Source organism: Mercenaria mercenaria, chromosome 18, assembly GCF_021730395.1.
Source record: "Mercenaria mercenaria strain notata chromosome 18, MADL_Memer_1, whole genome shotgun sequence".
Classification (NCBI taxonomy): domain Eukaryota; kingdom Metazoa; phylum Mollusca; class Bivalvia; order Venerida; family Veneridae; genus Mercenaria; species Mercenaria mercenaria.
The window spans coordinates 55,771,420-55,788,928 of NC_069378.1; the positions used below are offsets into that span (position 1 = coordinate 55,771,420).

At 34.0% G+C, this 17,509-nt stretch overlaps 1 protein-coding gene across 1 annotated transcript; it reads right to left on the minus strand.

Annotated features, from left to right (window-relative positions):
• Window positions 1-3,754: 3,754 nt before the first annotated feature.
• Window positions 3,755-17,033, minus strand: LOC123539422 (uncharacterized). The gene is made up of 13 exons (XM_053530240.1): window positions 16,890-17,033; window positions 15,450-15,504; window positions 13,714-13,748; window positions 13,246-13,293; window positions 11,786-11,857; window positions 10,803-10,886; window positions 7,747-7,797; window positions 7,420-7,491; window positions 6,841-6,915; window positions 6,462-6,506; window positions 5,814-6,304; window positions 4,950-5,078; window positions 3,755-3,901 (listed from the first exon to the last, which is right to left on the minus strand). Exons 1-13 carry the CDS (start codon window positions 16,915-16,917, stop codon window positions 3,800-3,802), a joined length of 1,287 nt encoding a protein of 428 aa, XP_053386215.1. The 5' UTR covers window positions 16,918-17,033; the 3' UTR covers window positions 3,755-3,799.
• Window positions 17,034-17,509: the final 476 nt, after the last annotated feature.

The window sequence follows — 17,509 nt, forward strand, 5'->3', positions numbered from 1 at the left end:
TTTGTGGCTTTGAGTGTAAAGTACCTGAAAAGTAATATATAACATCAAATAGATGTGTATAAAAATGTATAAAATACAAAAAAGAAAAAGAAACGAAAAATAATAGAAGTCTATCTTGGTTTTCTTTATTATCTGTTTGCATGTAATACATTACAGTGCATGATAGAGTGTAATACACGTTTGGATTCTGTGTGTTGTTACCACCAAGCTACAACTCAGCGATATGTGGCGGGAGGCCACATGTCTTGAGAGCAATCTAGAAAGAACAACAACGTGGCATTTATTCAAGAGGCAATCAGATGTTGTAATCTAATGATTGTCCTAATGCAGATATCCAGAATATCCAGATTTGTAAAATTAATAGTCAAAATGTTTCTTCAACAATTACAAAGATACTGTCTGGAAAATAAGATAGGGGTTACTCTCTGAAAATTAAGATAATTTAATTCATGCATACATTACTTTCTCTGACTTTCACGAAACCAGGCGATGAATCCGACTGCATTAGTAAGACAGATACTGACTTTATTCCATATTTGCTATAGATATACAATGGTATCACAAATGTCTAATTTACCCAAACGCTTCAAAGAACATTGTTTATTTATGTATACTCCGAATGTATTATTGGTGCATCTAAGAAAGATTCCGGACAAACCTTCAACGGGCGGGTAAAGTCCATGACTAAATGTTGCAACTGATGTAAGATGCGGCATAGCAACCGCACTTCGAACTTGAAATTACCTGAAAATCATTAATGAGGTAAGTTACCTAATATATGTAGGTGCGCATGCCCAACCGGAAGCTGACATGACGATTTACGACAATGTTTACGACAAGCGTTTGAAAAGAATCATTAACACGTATCTGATCTGATGTTGAATGGTTTGAAAATATCAAATAATGATTTAATAATCGCTGAAACGCTACAAAACATTGTTGCTTTAAAATGACATCATTGTCATACATGTCAGTTTCCGCACAAACTTAATAGGATACAGGTCTGTCCTGCTAACTTAGCCTAGCTTTTTGCGAATAGACGGTATGGTTTTCGACGTGTCCGGTGTACACTGCTGATCGCGGTGTATTATCATGCTAAGTCGTCTTTCCTGGAAAGAACCAGTACTGGTTTATCAGTTCGGCCACTCAAAAGCTTTTTTAAAATTTAAATTGCCTAGACCGAAATTTGAACACCGCAACTCTGGTTTGATAGGCTATTAAAGTGTTATCGGAATGTAATAAAAATGGCTGATGATAACTGATGTCATTTGGGAATATAGCTTGGTTTAAGGTTACAGCCAGTTTCAGATAAAAAAATGCCAATATGACTTTAGTTTCTTTTTTTTTTATTTCTATTCATAATTTGGTACTTGATATCTACTAAAAATGTCATTTCAGAAGAAAAAAAAGTGATTTCATGAATTAAACTAATGTTATAATGGAAACGAATCCTGTAACCTATGTATCTAAATGGGTAATTCAAAGGCGTCGTCACTGGTCCATTTAAGGATAACGGCTTCAGCTCTCTGTCTGTATTTCAACACTATCTAATATATTCCAGATTAATAATTCCAATCACAATTATTTTTTGCATAAAATTGTCAGACGAAGATATTTCTAACATCTCTGTTGCCATAGTTAAATTAAACAGATAATTAATTCAAACGGTGGTTTTACCAAAAATATTAAAGAGGACCCACTGACTGACTCACTGACTAACTGACTAGGCAGAAATATTCATGTAAATAGGCATGCAATTGTTTATCCACAATAGGACAAATTGCAATTGGCCAAGTCCCCTGTTTAAACTTTTAAACACTTGAACGGTTTCCTTGTTCTTTGACCTGCATTTCTTTATTTCTAGAAACAGTCGTTGTGCCTTGTAGTGTCTAATGTCTTCCTAAAAAGGCATGTGACAAAATAAGAAATCAATATATTACTGATTAAATTTTATTCTTGAGACGTTGATTTTTTACTAAACAATGAGATTGTGACAGGAAAGGCCGTACCGGCGACAGTAACCATCAGAACAAATCAACACCCTTTACAATATTTACAAATTTATTTACATAAGATGATTATTAACAATGAATAGATATGAAAAGAAAAAAAAACTGATTATAAGAAAGAAAAAAAGAAAGTTCAGTATCTCTAGATACAAAAGTTCTTATAGTCCATTCTAATCTGACGTGACACAGGTCTTTAATGTAATTGTGAACTTTAAGTAGCACAAACAAAACATAGCTTCTAAATTCAAAATACAGTCCCTTTAAACCGTGAATACGTTGATTCCGTGTTGGCTCCCTATGGTGGTAGGTGATTGCATCCCTGAGCTGACTTCAGAGGATAACAAAAATCATCGTCTTTGCGGTTTACGGCACAACCATGGGACGAAAGCTCTGCGCTGGGAATATCACATCCAGGCGAGTGAAGACAAGTGAACCTCGGGCATTGTACTTCCGGGTTAGGACATCACCAGGAAAAATCGTCTGGCGGAAGAAGCTAAAATATATAACATATGGTAAGCACCATAGCAAAACAAATAAGTCAGGGCATAAAACTGCTCCTTTGGGTACACCATACCTCCGTAGGCTCCCATAAATAATACGTGCTACTTATACAAAACATATGTGCTACTAAGTTCATACGTCACATGATTAAAATACGTCACTTATTACTTCCATTATTACAAAGATTACTTACTTAAAAGACTAAAGTTAAAGTATGAAAAAGATATGAAAAGTATATGATGAAACATTATAGTAATGGAAATGATAAACTGCAGCTATTATTTACAACTACAAATTAACAAAATTCAATATAAATCAAACGTTATATGATAGTTGGCATCCATATAATATCTAATGCCATACACTACAACGGACATTAATTAGATGTGCTATAGACTGGCACACAATTACAAATTACAATAATATATTACAAACATGGCACTAGACTTGCCATATAGATTTATACATAACCATACAATGCAGTAATGGCGTTCCATAATTAACAAAAATGTTTGACATAAGTTTTGAAACAAAGTACTTTATAAATATCATGTTACAAATTTCAGTATAAATCTAACATCTTATATAAATGAAACATTTAGACTCCTCTTTCTAAATAATTTACAGAAGTCTGAAAAATTTAATAAATTATCCTGATATACCGAAACTAGCCAAAATCACATGCCGAAAAGTAAATGTTACAAAATTCTGTAGAATGAACAAAAATTTACCAAATAAAAATCGTAATGCAAAAATCATACAAAAATCTAACAAATAAATTTCTTACCTCGATCGAGCATAAATTTCTAGCAAGAAAATAATTCAGACATAGATTCGTCTATAAAGTCGTAAGGTGGTGTGCGCAAGGCATATCTAGTCCAGTCTATTTAAAGGATAATGTCCCGCCAAATACTAAATTTCATGGGATTCACGGCTAAGCCGTGGACTCTTACTATTTCTATTTTCACGGGATTCACGATATAGCCGGGGAATCTAACTACTTTGGCGCGAATTTAAATTGACAATTTGAGGCCCATTATAGTGGTTTTGGGGATAAAAACATAAATTACTGAAGTTTATAAAATATCAACTTTCTTATTACTGAACAGAATTTAATGAAATTTACATGGAAATTTAAGTTATGAAATACAGAAAAACATGAGAGGTATTTCATGCGTGAAATCTGACATTTACCTCAATAACTCAAAAATTTACAAAAAGATGATGCAATACCTGCATTTACACTACAGATAAAATAAGGCCCGTATGTCAATTTGTGACAGAGATGTCTAAACAATGACAAAATAGTTGTTAGGATCATCAATTCCAGACCCGTTTCCGTTCTCGATGTGTTTGATCGTGGCGCTAGTGTCACAGTCTTGGTATGCCATCTGAAACAAAGAACATACAGTTTTTCATGTTCCGTTGCTACATAAAATATATAATGTAATGCAAAACATATTCACAAGACAGTAATTTGACTTCGGTATTAGAATGAAACATAGAAGTGTCGCTTTATTTCGTGTAACATTTTCTTTCGTTAAAGGAATGTTTAGTGCCTTTTGAATATATCTAATGAGTTCCCTAGGTGACAAATGCACACCATATGCGATACAACTCTATATTATGTAAGAGCTAAGCTGTTAGATCAGCTGATATCTATAGGTTATTAGCTTTGTATCGGGAAATATGCACGAGTTCTCAGCAGAAATATAGCGCGACTTTAGGAGCGCAATATTCTTCCGCTGAAAAACGAGTGCATATTTCCCGATGCAAAGATAATAACCTTTCATTACATACATACATACATACATACATATAATGTAGATATCATAAATGTGTTCAATAGCCTGAATAGGATTGACAATACTGAACTAAATAGAAAAAATAGTGCAAGAACAAACACTGAATTACGTCACGCACCCGATATGAAACTCAGGCGTCAGTGTATGGAAACATATTGACGTTTCCGGTACCAGTGTAACTTAACGGCGAATAGAAACGTGTATGTAATAATGCATCACATATTGATATAGTTTTATTAAATGCCTTACCAGAGAAATGATGTGAGGTACGTATCTCCAATAAAGAAACTCAGTCATGCAGAGTTTAGTATGAATTTGATTAAATTTCACCTTTTAAAGGTTTTCCTTTACGGAAATACTTTCAAAAATTTACGGAATATGTCCATATTTACTATTTTTGTTCCTGTCATATTGTACCTAAATGGACTAAAATAGAAAAATTGGAAACTCCACAGGTCGCTCAACACAACAAAAACGAAAATGTTGCAGGCTCGGTTTGATTGAGCTTGTTCATGGATCGTAGTGGAAATGCATGCTACTGTCCACGCCCTCTTACCCCGGGTTGAGCAGAACTCAACACTAACACATGTTAAAAGTACAAAAAATCAATTTAATAAACTTACAATAAACTTACCTTAAAACCGCCTGGTATACATCCTGGAAAAATCCCTGATAGGCCCTCATGTTCTTGAATGCCGAGGTATTCTGTTCCAAATGTTGCTAATGGAGTGTAGGTTGGTATCCGGTCACAATTTTTCATCACCTTTTAAACACAATATTAGTGATCAAAAGGCGGTATTTACATGTTTTTCATAATACAATTAAACATGCCGTAGGGGCCACCTGTATTTAACAGAACCGAGGCTTATGCAGCCACCTGCCTTGAAATGTCACATAATGTCGCCCTGACAGTTTTATAAACGGTACTAAAAAGCATACTCCTAGACAAAGTTTATGCATGTATAATGTATTTGGTGATAACTAGTCATAATGAAACAACACGAAACCTTACTTTTAGAATATCCCGATTTGTTGATTAACTGCTCAGTGAATTGCAAATTAAAATAACATCTCTTTATATTTTTGGAAAAAAAAATCAGTATAGATAGATTTACTGATTACGTAAGTACATTTCGTTTTATCAAATAGATTATGTTTATTTCAAATTGTGGCACACGCTCGTGATTTGGGCGCGGCGTAATTTTGAAAAATCCTTACTTAGACATGCAGTCAATCAATACTGTGGAATCATTAATATTCGTGGGGGGCTAATTTTCGTGGATTTCGTGGTTGAGTCAATCCACGAAATTTAATCCCAACGAACAAGTAAAATTCCCATTCATTTTATGTTCTAAAGTTGAAATCCACGAATTTTTATCCCCACGAAATTGCCGTTTTGACCAAAACCACGAAATTTCATGCCCACGAAATTAAATGATTTTACAGTATATCGCAAATAAAAGTCTGTAGTCTTAATTCTTAGCTGATTTAAGCTTACGTATGGTCCTTCTATCCAGTGTGCAGGTGAATCCACGTTGCAATTCGCTAACACAAACGCCTCGTTTGAAGTTCGGTTCCCAGAGGGGCAAAGATACGCAAACGGGTGTGATGAAATCTTTCCAACAGCTATGTTTGACACTGACATGTACTTCTGACAATTCGACGTGACGTTTAATGGCAACTGAGTGGACTGAATCGCTTTGGAGGAATTAGTTGCAGGTCCTTGTGTCGCAGTAGGAGTTGTTCTAAATGGTATTGATGTTTTAGTTGTACTTTTGTCAGCATGAGTTACGGTTGTACTTGAATCGGCGTTATATCTGTCTGTTTTGACAACTGGTAATGACGTTTGGACAACAGGTTCTCTTGTTGAAGGATTTGTGAGATTGGTAGTGACTAGATGTCTTTCTGTTACTTTTGGAGGATCTGTACTCATCTTGGCCAGTGAACGTTCTGTTGTTGTTGTTGTTTTAACATCTACAGTCGTATGAACTGTAAAAGCCATTTTTTCTATACGTTTATGCATAAGAACTGCGTATGTTATAGGTTTTTTTATATGAAAAATGCACATACAGGTATCTTATATAACATAATGTAAAACACTGTAAGCAAGGATATGTAGATGTATTGCAAATAACTATATTCGTACCTCTGAGGCATTTACAAACATTTTCGTGTCCGTTTGAATATGTTTCTGAAATAAGATATAACATTATTTAGAGCAATATTAATAAAGATAAAGATTGTGTTAAATTTCAAAAACATAATTACCCAGATTACTAATAATAGGGACTAGCCTTATATACATTACGAGATTTAGCTTTAATTTATGACAGTATTTTGTAATGCATTCTAATAAGTCATAAAACATTTTGGTTTTTCATAATTACCAGATGAAGTCCCTTTTCATCAATAAAATATTGTGAAATTACTCGTTTTTAAATTGTGAGCATTATTTGGGAAATGCTCTGCGGACTAAAACAGAGATTATAAGTTAGATAAATAGTTATGCATAATAAGATGCATACGGCTGAGGTGAAATATCAATTCCGATTGTTGGTCTGATCCGGGATGGTTTTTAATGTCCCTTAGATGTGTCCAAACTGAAAATTATATCATGTAAAGTGTTAATAAATGCACGTAGACCTGGGTGTAATGATAGAATGTCTCAGTAAACACATTTTCTATTGTTTTGGTGATTAAAAATGCCGGAAAATATAAGTTAATAAACACAACTATAGTCGCGTCTCTTGTAATACAAGACGCGAGTAATGCTAAAGATGTGTTGTATACGAATGAATGTTGCTGATTGCAGTCATAAATAAACAAAACCTATTCGCGACTTATATGATATAAGGCGCGAGTAATGCTGAAGGGGTGTTGGTGTCATTAACAAACGAAGTAATTGTCGCGCCTCTAACGATACTAGACGCAACCCCTTAAATATGATACTCAAGAAACCACTAAATAAGCATTGCCAAAGTTGTGTTTGTTCATAGAAGGCGTCAGTATATAATATATCTCTAATTTTTAACAATGATAAGGTCTTGTGAAAGGACTTTTGGAAAAAACATCTGTATGATAGCATTTAACTAAACTTTCAATACCGTGGTAATGAGGCTGGCATCTTGAAACCTCGTGTGTTTGGCCTCCTCGTAAATAGAAGTAATTAAACAAATCTGAAAAAAAAAATAGATTTCTATCGTTGCAAAATGGTAGAATGTTGCTACTATGACTATTCTTTCCAACTGCTATTGTCAATACACTTCTAACCAGAAATATCCTGTTGTTACCATGGTAACTCTTAACAATGATTAATATTTATTGTCTTTTTTTGCATTGTGTATTACTACATAGAAATTAAACCTAAACAAAATCTTACGAACTGTTTCAGACAAGAGGGAAGTTATAATGCTTTTATATTTTCAACTTACATTTACAATTTGGATTTAAGGTAACACATTCCCATTTATGGTCAAGATTATCTGAAAAATTGACAATGTTAAGCTACACACTAGAGTATGCAATAATAAATGTATATATGACAAAACAGCCTACAACAATAAGTTACACATTGTAGTATTTAATAATTATTGCATACATTTTTAAATCGATTATATCAGGCTACACACTAAAGTATGCAATGAAAATTGCACAAGTTATTTAAAATCGATAATATCAGTATGCAATAATGATTATATACATTATTTAAAAAGCGACAAAATCAGGTTACACCGTAAAGTATTCAATAATAAATGTATACATGATAAAAGTATAACTAGAAAATGCTTTTGTAAAAAACAGCATGTCTCCCCTAATGCAAAGTAGTAAAGGCAAGAAGTCAATAGGGGTCAGGAGCTAAGTCAAAGAGACACTGATGGTTGGCTGCAGTAGGGATCATCTACTTGGCATGTTCAGTCATCCCGCTAAGTTTCACATCTCTTGGCCTAGTGGTTCTCAAGTCACTATTCAAGATCCTGTGACTTTGACCTTTGATCAAGTAACCCCAGAATAAATGGGGTCATCTACACTGCATGTCCAATCGTCCAAAAGTTTAAACATTTTAGGTCAAGTGGTTCTCAAGTTATTTTCCGGAAATGATTTTACATGACCAGGTCCCTGTGACCTTGACCTTTAATAAACTGACCCAAAAATCAATAGGGGTCATGTACTTTGCATGTTCAATCATTCTATGAAGTTTCAACATTCTTGGTCAAGTGGTTCTCAAGTTATTGACTGGAAATTGTTTTCAATGTTCAGGCTCCTGTGACCTTGACCTTTAACAGAGTGACCCCAAAATCGACAGGGTCATCTACTCTGCATGTTCAATCATCCTATAAAGTTTCAACAGTCTGGATAAAAAATTCTCAAGTTATTGATCGGAAATGGTTATCAATGTTCAGGCCCCTGTGATATTGACCTTAAACAGAGTGACCCCAAAAACAATAAGGGTTATTTACTTTGCATGACCAATCATCTTTATGAAGTTTCAACATTCTGGGTCGAGTGGTCCTCAAGTTACTGACCAAAAACTGTTTTCCATGTTCAGGCCCCTGTGACCTTGACCATTAATAGTGTGACCCCAAAATTGATTTGGGTCATTTACTCTGCATTTCCAATTATCATATAAAGTTTTAACATTCTGGGTCAAGAGGTTCTCAAGTTATTGATCGGAAACGGTTTTCCATGTTCTGGCCCCTGTGACCTTGACCTTTAACAGAGTGACCCCAAAATTGATAGAGCCATCCACTCTGCATGACCAATCATCCAATTAATATTCAACATTTTGGTCAAGTGGTTTAATACTTACTGACCGGAAATGGTTTTTAATGTTCAGGCTCCTGTGTCCTTTACCTTTAACGGATGACCCCGAAATCAATAAGGGTCATCTACTTGGCATGTACAATCATCCTATTAAGTTTCAATATTCTTGGTCATGTGGTTCTCAAGTTATTGATCGGAAATGGTTTTCAATTTTCAGGCCCCTGTGACCTTGGCCTTTAACGGAGTGACACCAAAAACAATAGAGGTCGTCTACTTCAGCAGCCCTACAACCCTCTGAAGTTTGAAGGTTCTATATCAAATGGTTCTCTAGTTATTGATCGGAAATGAAGTGTGACGTACGGACGGACGGACGGACAGGGCAAAAACAATGTGTCTTCCCCAGAGAAAGGTATGGGGGCAGAGACATAATGACCTATACATTGTTGCTTTTAATTTTTAAAAAATATATATGTTTTGATATCAAGCCCACAAATTATTGTATTCAATAATTAATACATACATGATTAAAAATAGATAATATCGGCCTACACAATATTATCATCGAAACTGAATGTATACATGTTAGTGTGCTAGTGAGTCATTTACGTTAAGCCCGGTAGGTCGACAATTCAAAACGCCATATTAAGGTCATTAACCTGGCAGATCCATCACTGAGTTTTCGTATTGGCGGATACGAATCTTTTATTCACATGCCTTCTATTTGTTAATATTTTGTGTTCCTAGTTCAAGTCAGTTCCTCAGCATGACAAATCGATTAAAAAGTTGTTTCTTGAGCCACGCACAACTAAACACTTTCGATCAGTGACCATGTCGTGTACTCGTCAATTGCTAATTTGCCGAGGAAGACATGAGCTAGTATGTTAAAACATGTTGGTTTGTCAAGGTATTCAAACAGTAGAAAGCAAATACTGTAAACCTGTTACTATGATGTGTTCTCGTCATAAGCCATCTCGTCACGGCAGAAAACAGCTTCTATATTTAAGAGCATGATTTGTAAGCGTCATCAAACGGTAAAACAAATACAGTCAATTTGTTGTGATGTCATGTTCAGGTCATTGGCCAGCTCGTCAAGACCGAAAACAACTAGACTATATTAGAACTTATTGCTATGTCTGCATCATCAAACAGAAAAAATATGCAGTCAACCTGGTATAATGTTGTGTTCTCGTCACTGGCCAAATCGTCAAGGCAAAACGTATTAGCGTCCACGGCATGTTACATTTTCAAAAGATCTGGATTGCAACGTGTCAAAGTGCAGACAATTCGCTCGGAAAAGGCTTATATTTGTTCTAGGAGACCAGAAAAAGATTTATACAATTTAATTGTAATACGGGGAATGAAATATCACGAAATTTCAAATGGTGAGCGTCGTTTATGTATTAATTCAAAGTCCACCCGCTTAGCTCAGAAGGTAGAGCTACGGATCGCGAGGTCGCGAGTTCGATCCCCAGGTGGGGCGTATGTTTTCCTTGACGATTTGATAAAGGACATTGTGTCTGAAATCATTCGTCCTCCACCTCTGATAATTCATGCGGGGGAGTTGACAGTTACTTGCGGATAACAAGTTTGTACTGGTACAGAATCCATGAACACTGGTTAGGTTAACTGTACACCGTTACCTGGCTGAAATACTGTTGAAAAAACGGCGTTAAACACAAAACAAACAAACAAATATATCCCTTTAAAACTGATGAAATGCTTATACTTCCTAACGGACGCGCCACCTCACGAGAAAAGTCATGGGTGCATCGACAGTTCTTTCCAGCGTCCCTGTGAGATTGCGTGTATGCTATAATATAGGAATAAAACAGCAACACTTCTCAATTATTCAACTTTAATCTAATCTTATTTTTTTTATCAGTATTACTTTTATCACTACCAATATAATCAAACAGATATATACATATAGATACCATGTACTAATATTACTTATCATTTGACCAATCTTGTTATTTTTATCATTATAAATCGTTATTATTTTCATCGTTATTATTATAATCATTATTATTATTATTAGCAACAGCAGTAACAAGAACAAAAAAGCAGAAATAACAACATTACCATGCTGTTATTCTCTACAAAACTTTATTCATGTTTATTATATTTATTATAATAGTGTTGCAAATACGACGTTCACCATATAACAATTATACTATCAATTCACGATTATGCTGGTTATTTTATCATTTTTTATAATTGTATTTACTCACATTTTTGAACTCATATCAAGTTTAAAGCTATTGTGTTAAAGTCCACAACCTATACCCCGACCCCCTACGCACCCACCATCACCCCATCCCTTTCCACTACACGCAGTGGCAGACAGGTCGTTTCAGCAATACAAAAGTGCAATTTCAAACTTGTAGCTGACATTTTATAAGTTATACTGCATTTATAATATTTTGATAAAATCTATCAGAAGATACCCTAGAAGTATAGTTGCAACACAGAAAAAATAATAGCAGACTTGGTTTAATTCAATCTGTTCATGAACTGTAGTGGAAAGAGCAACATCCCTCATGCCCCTAGCAACGTCTTAAGTGGAACTCTATAACCCATGAACATTGAGGGAACTGCATGATCCCAAAAGACCAGAAAATATGACAACAATATACGGAGAAAATATACGGCCGCCACACGCTGTTAAATATAACATAAAATTATAAAAGTGGAGTTTATCAATCTTACCAGCGTAGTTTCTAATCAGCTGTCGTAGACAGGTATCACTTATAGACGTTAAGGGTAGTAACATGTTCCAAACTATAAAATAAAGAATAATGTAATGAAATTTGTTTGTTTTAGAGGTAATATGGTGATGTGATTTTGTCTAAGAAAAAATACTATAGTAATACGCATCTGAACGAAAAACAACGATTTTTTCCCAATAAAATCTGTACAAAGATCCTTTGAAAGCAAAGAATGTAATCAAGCAGAATAATAGCGGATTCGGTTTGACTGAGTCTGTTCATGAGAGGTGATGAAAAATGCATCAGCTTAAGCGATACTCTGTTGCACATCAACTGTCAAAATAAATGTTTGAGATATACCATGTCGATTATAACATCAAGAGTCACTATCTACATCATTAGCTTGTTTCGTAGCTCAATGTTTTTTTTTTTTTTTTTTTTTTTTTATTAATTTTATTTTATATTAACTTTTGTTTCGTTTTTTTCCCCTTTTTGTTACATGAAATATGTACATCAATTTTCTAAAAGGTGAGGTCATCTTGAAGTGTTTGTAGTCAGCCATATTGTCATCTGAGTGGCTGGGTATTTCTTGGGGTTTAAGTTTCCAAATTCACGAAGCACATTTGCCTTAGTAGTTGCATATGTGAAACATCCTCAAAGTGATTCAACGATAGTAATATTTGATATATTTAGCTTTCCTTTACTTTTATTTTGTTTTAATCTTTTATCGATATGCTATGAGAAAAAGCAAATAAGACTAACCATTTGCGTATGTCACCTTGAATAGATAGAAAAAATACCGTGTGTCAATATAAATAGAAAATGACAACGAAAACGTTATCGGAAAAATCTATAACGTTTTAATTGGTAATTTAGCGTTTACTTCAATGTATAATTAAAGAACGATAACGAAAACATTATCGGAAAAGTCGATTATGTCTTTATTGGTAATTCAGGGTTTACTTCATGGTAAATCAGGATTTTATTTATAGTTAATACGATTCAAAAGAAGTACAATTATTTTGTCACGGATAATGGTTTCACTACCCGATTTCTCTTTTCTCAATAGTGACATTTACAAAAATGTAACATGTTACTGTTACAAATACCGTGCGAGAGTATTAAATCAGGGTATGTTTTATAGTTAATACGATTCAAAAGAAGTACAACTATTTTGTCACGGATAATGGTTTCACTACCCGATTCCTCTTTTCTCAGTAGTGACATTTAACATGTTATTGTTACAAATACCGTGCGAGAGTATTAAATCAAGATTTTTTATAGTCAAAACGATTCAAAAGTAGTACAACTATTTTGTCACGGATAATGGTTTCACTACCCGATTCCCTTTTCTCAATAATAACATAAACATGTTATCGTTACAAATACCGTGCGGGAGTACTCGTAATACTTTATTCATAAGTACAAAAAATAAACAAAACACTACTTAAACATAGATACTCTGTGTATCACTGATACATGGGTATTTTCGGAGATTTGTCAACAGAGCTGAAAAAAAAAGATTATTATTATTATTATTATTTTTATTATTATTTGGAGCAGACAAAATGAAGTTTAAAATACATAAAGTGTTATTTATTGTCAAAATATGTGTATTAATTATTCAAATAATCGATATTTGTATCATATATATATATATATATAATAAAGATTCGTCTCATTAATTTGGAGCTATAAACCCTTAAGCGAAATGTACTGCCAACCATCGCACAGATAAAATTCAAGTACTTAATGTACCGTTTATGGATTTAACTATAATGGACGAATTTTATGTACATGAACAAGTTACGTTAATCATTTTTTCTCTTTATTGATGTAAATGAGCATGCCACATCATTCACTGAACATGGAATGTGTCATTTTGAAAACACAAAAAAATCACAAATCATTTGTTTTAAATATACATACCTTTGTATTCGTATATTTGGTCACATGACTGTTGCCCATAAAATACAGAAATAAAGTTCTACATTTAAAACTGGTAAGGTAATTCTTAATTTTGGTACAGTATTGACTATCTTTCTATCATCAGGAAAAAAATTACATAAACAAAGTAGTTGGTTTTCTTAAAATCATTAAAAATGCAGTGTTGGCTGATACTTGTAAGTACAAGTAACGGTTAGAAAGTCATATTATCACTCGATAACTTGCAGGTCGAATTTATTCCATGTAATTTCATGGTCCGAACGTATCCACCAGAAAACGAACGTCTACTGTGAAATCATTTAATTTCGTTGGCGTGACATTTCGTGGTTTTGGTCAAAATGGTATTTTTGTGGGGATATGAATTCGTGTATTTCAAACTTTTGAACATAAAATGAATGGGAATTTTACTTGTTCGTTGAGATTAAATTTCGTGGATTGACTAAACCACAGAATCCACGAAAAATAGTCCCCATGAATATTAATGATTTCACCGTATTTGTTTAAGGCGTACGATTACAACTGCATGGGTATTCACCAGAAAACAGCAACGGTTACCATGCTAACATTGCGTGCTTTACTGATCACCGTTCTATGTAAAATATTATAAACTAATTTTCAATATCGTAATTGTTCTATGAAAGTTTGGAAAGTTAAAACATTTTGACTAAAATAAATTGTTATATTGACTGCATGGTAACGTGAAACAAATGTCGAATTTAATTATCTTTAAACCTTTTAAATCTTTAAAACATCTAAATGGATACAAATGTATATACATTTATTTACTAGGTATAAATCATAAATTTAAAGCCCTGCTCCGCAGCTATTCAAATTCTTTTGTGTGTATGCAACCCATGATTACAATAGATAACAGTTAACGGCCACGTGCCACACTGTAGCACGCAAAACCACAGATATAGAATTATATATAAAATAGACTCTTACTGTTCATAGTCAGGATTTTCATGCTTTTTCAGTTACAATTCAAGGTTAAAAGGTAGGACGGGAGCAGGGCTTTAAACGTTTTAGCCTAGAGAAAAAATAATCCACTGTACTTGAAATTAAATTAGACTATTTTTCCTATCACAATTCCTCTTAACATGTTATTATTTTATATTGCTACTCCTCTACACATTATATGCTCTGTACATCTAGAAACGCAACGGTTTTCCCCTCGATCTTTTTATACTTTCCTTGTACATGTATATTTGAAGTTTGTGTCGTAGTATTGTAAAATCGAAACCTGACCATTATCTAAAACCCAATCTCCCACAAAAAAGTTTTCTTGTCAATTATCAGGTTAGAAAATATTGCCTGTAGACCAAGTGTTGCGTTTCTAGATGACTCAGTATACTATTTCCTCTTCTGTTTTCTGTAAACATTATACTGTTGCCTCTTTTACATTTCCTACAAATATATTACTATATTCTCTATCATGTTTCCTCTAAACATATATACTATATCCTCCATCACATTTGCTCTAAACATTATAATGTTTATATCCCGTTTCCTTGTGTTTGAGAAAAAGACAACTTTAACAATATTATTGACTAGGAACGGGTTTTCCAAATAAATGCTTCTTGTAATTAAGGTTTTCCTTAAGTTAACTTTTGCGTCTTAACTTAAGCATAGATATATCCCAAGACATAAGCTGGATGACTGGTAATCGTTTTTTTATTAAAAAATTAAGGCGATACGAAAACAAACTGTGCTACTTACAGAGAAATGCAGACACATGTTCCTTTCTCAGCACTGATGCACATACCAAACACACTGAAATCATACTTAAACATTTGTTTAATAATTCCTATCATTACTTGACTTCTTATGTAAATCGGAGAACCATATTTAGTGCTATATGACCGGTTCATAGACAACACATGTATCCTGGGCCTAATAAGTCAAAACTTTGAACTTGACACTATCAAAATTAAAATTCTGATGTCATGTTATAAAACACTTTCTGAATGGCTTCGAGGTCAATAGTCAAAACTATAGGCCTTCGATCCATCGGACCGAAAGTTTTTACTACTGACCGGTGAGTAATTCAATATGTATATAATTACAGCTGTAGGCGTATTTAATTTTACTTCACTTATTTTCTGATACTGTATGTCTACTGTGCATTTATAAAATCTGGGCAGTGACGTCATTTGATGCTCATATATTCCTTAGGTATCTTAAAGACAAAATAATTATCTGAGTTAATTTTTACATTGGCTACTGTTTTCTACTTATAATGTTATTGAAATTGAGCCTTGTTGAGAACAATTTCTAAACATGTCTGCCACTATAGGTAATTTGCCAATAATCATTCTTTAGTCTGATTTACCATATGAGCCATGCCAAGAGAAAACCAACATAGTGGCTTTGCAACAAGCATGCAGACTGGTCAGGATCCATGCTGTTCGCTTTCAAAGCCTATTGCAATTAGAGAAATTGTTAGCGAACAGCATGGATCCGTGCTGGTCGCAAAGCCACTATGTTGGTTTTCTCATGGCACGGCTCATATGTTTTATGACTTGTTCTGTAAACATACTAGACTTTATTGTTACAATTGTAATATTTCCCTTTCGCCGTTTTGCTGGATACAGAATAATACTTATTTTTCTTTGCTTTGCTTTGCTTTGCTTTTTATTGAAAGTCACACCAAGGTAAGTGTTTGTCACATGGTTACTGTGCTTGTTTTATGTTGCAGGAAGACCAATGAGTCCTCCATAATATTATTTTAGGCACAGGAGTGCACCTGAGTAGAACCAATGATATTCCGTAATCCAACTTGATGCTTTTTTAAATGAATAGATTCTACACCCGAAGCGATGTTCCGCAGTGATTCTAAGTGAGCGGCCGCCCGTAGCGACATTCCGCAGTGATTCGTAGTTGGCGGCCGCCCGTAGTGATGTTTCGTAGTGATTCCAAGTTGGTGACCGCTCATAGCGATGTTCTGCAGTGCACGTGATTTTAAGTTGGCGGCCGCCCGTAGCGCTATTCTGCAGTGATTCTAAGTTGGTGGCTGCTGAAACGCTTGATTACCTTTGAAAAAAAAATTGCCTGCCAACGCCTATTCAAATTGTCAGAAAAAGCACAAAATATGTATATATGTTTACATGTAAATTCAATCAGATATAGAATATTATTTATAGAAAACGAGTACTTACAAAGAAAACTGTGAAACCTATATGCCATTTTTCACAAATCTAAATCATTCCTTCAAGAGAAATGTAAATTAAACATAATGTATGTGCCGTACACCGAATCTTAATGGAGAAAACTACGATTCCATTCCATGTTTGGAATGAACATGTCACGGTAATACTTTATCAAAGTCAAATTTATAACCTTTGTCTGACAGGGAAGCATTCAAATATCTATTAAATCAAATGACAGTCCACGTGTAGTTATTCCCCTTGAGAAGTGAGCACACTTAACAATGTTTGTCAGAAATTCAAGATAGGCCAGAACCTAAAGAACAAAAGAGTTATTGCATTGCTTTAATTTTAACATTTGAGATTTTCTCAACCTTGCTATCTTACAATTTGGAAAAGAGACTTTTCACTGATTCGTTAAAACACCGCAAATAAGAAACAAATAAGGAGTGGTATAAGCAGATAAATTGCAACATGGGGACAGAAAAAGTTCAGACGTCTAAAGATCGAATTAAAGGGCAATGCAGGAGAGGTATAAGCCAAGCTGGTATGCGGCAACTAGCAAGAAATAAATTTAAAAAAATCTTTAAAAACATAAATAACTGTTTTGATTTTGATAACATGCATATATG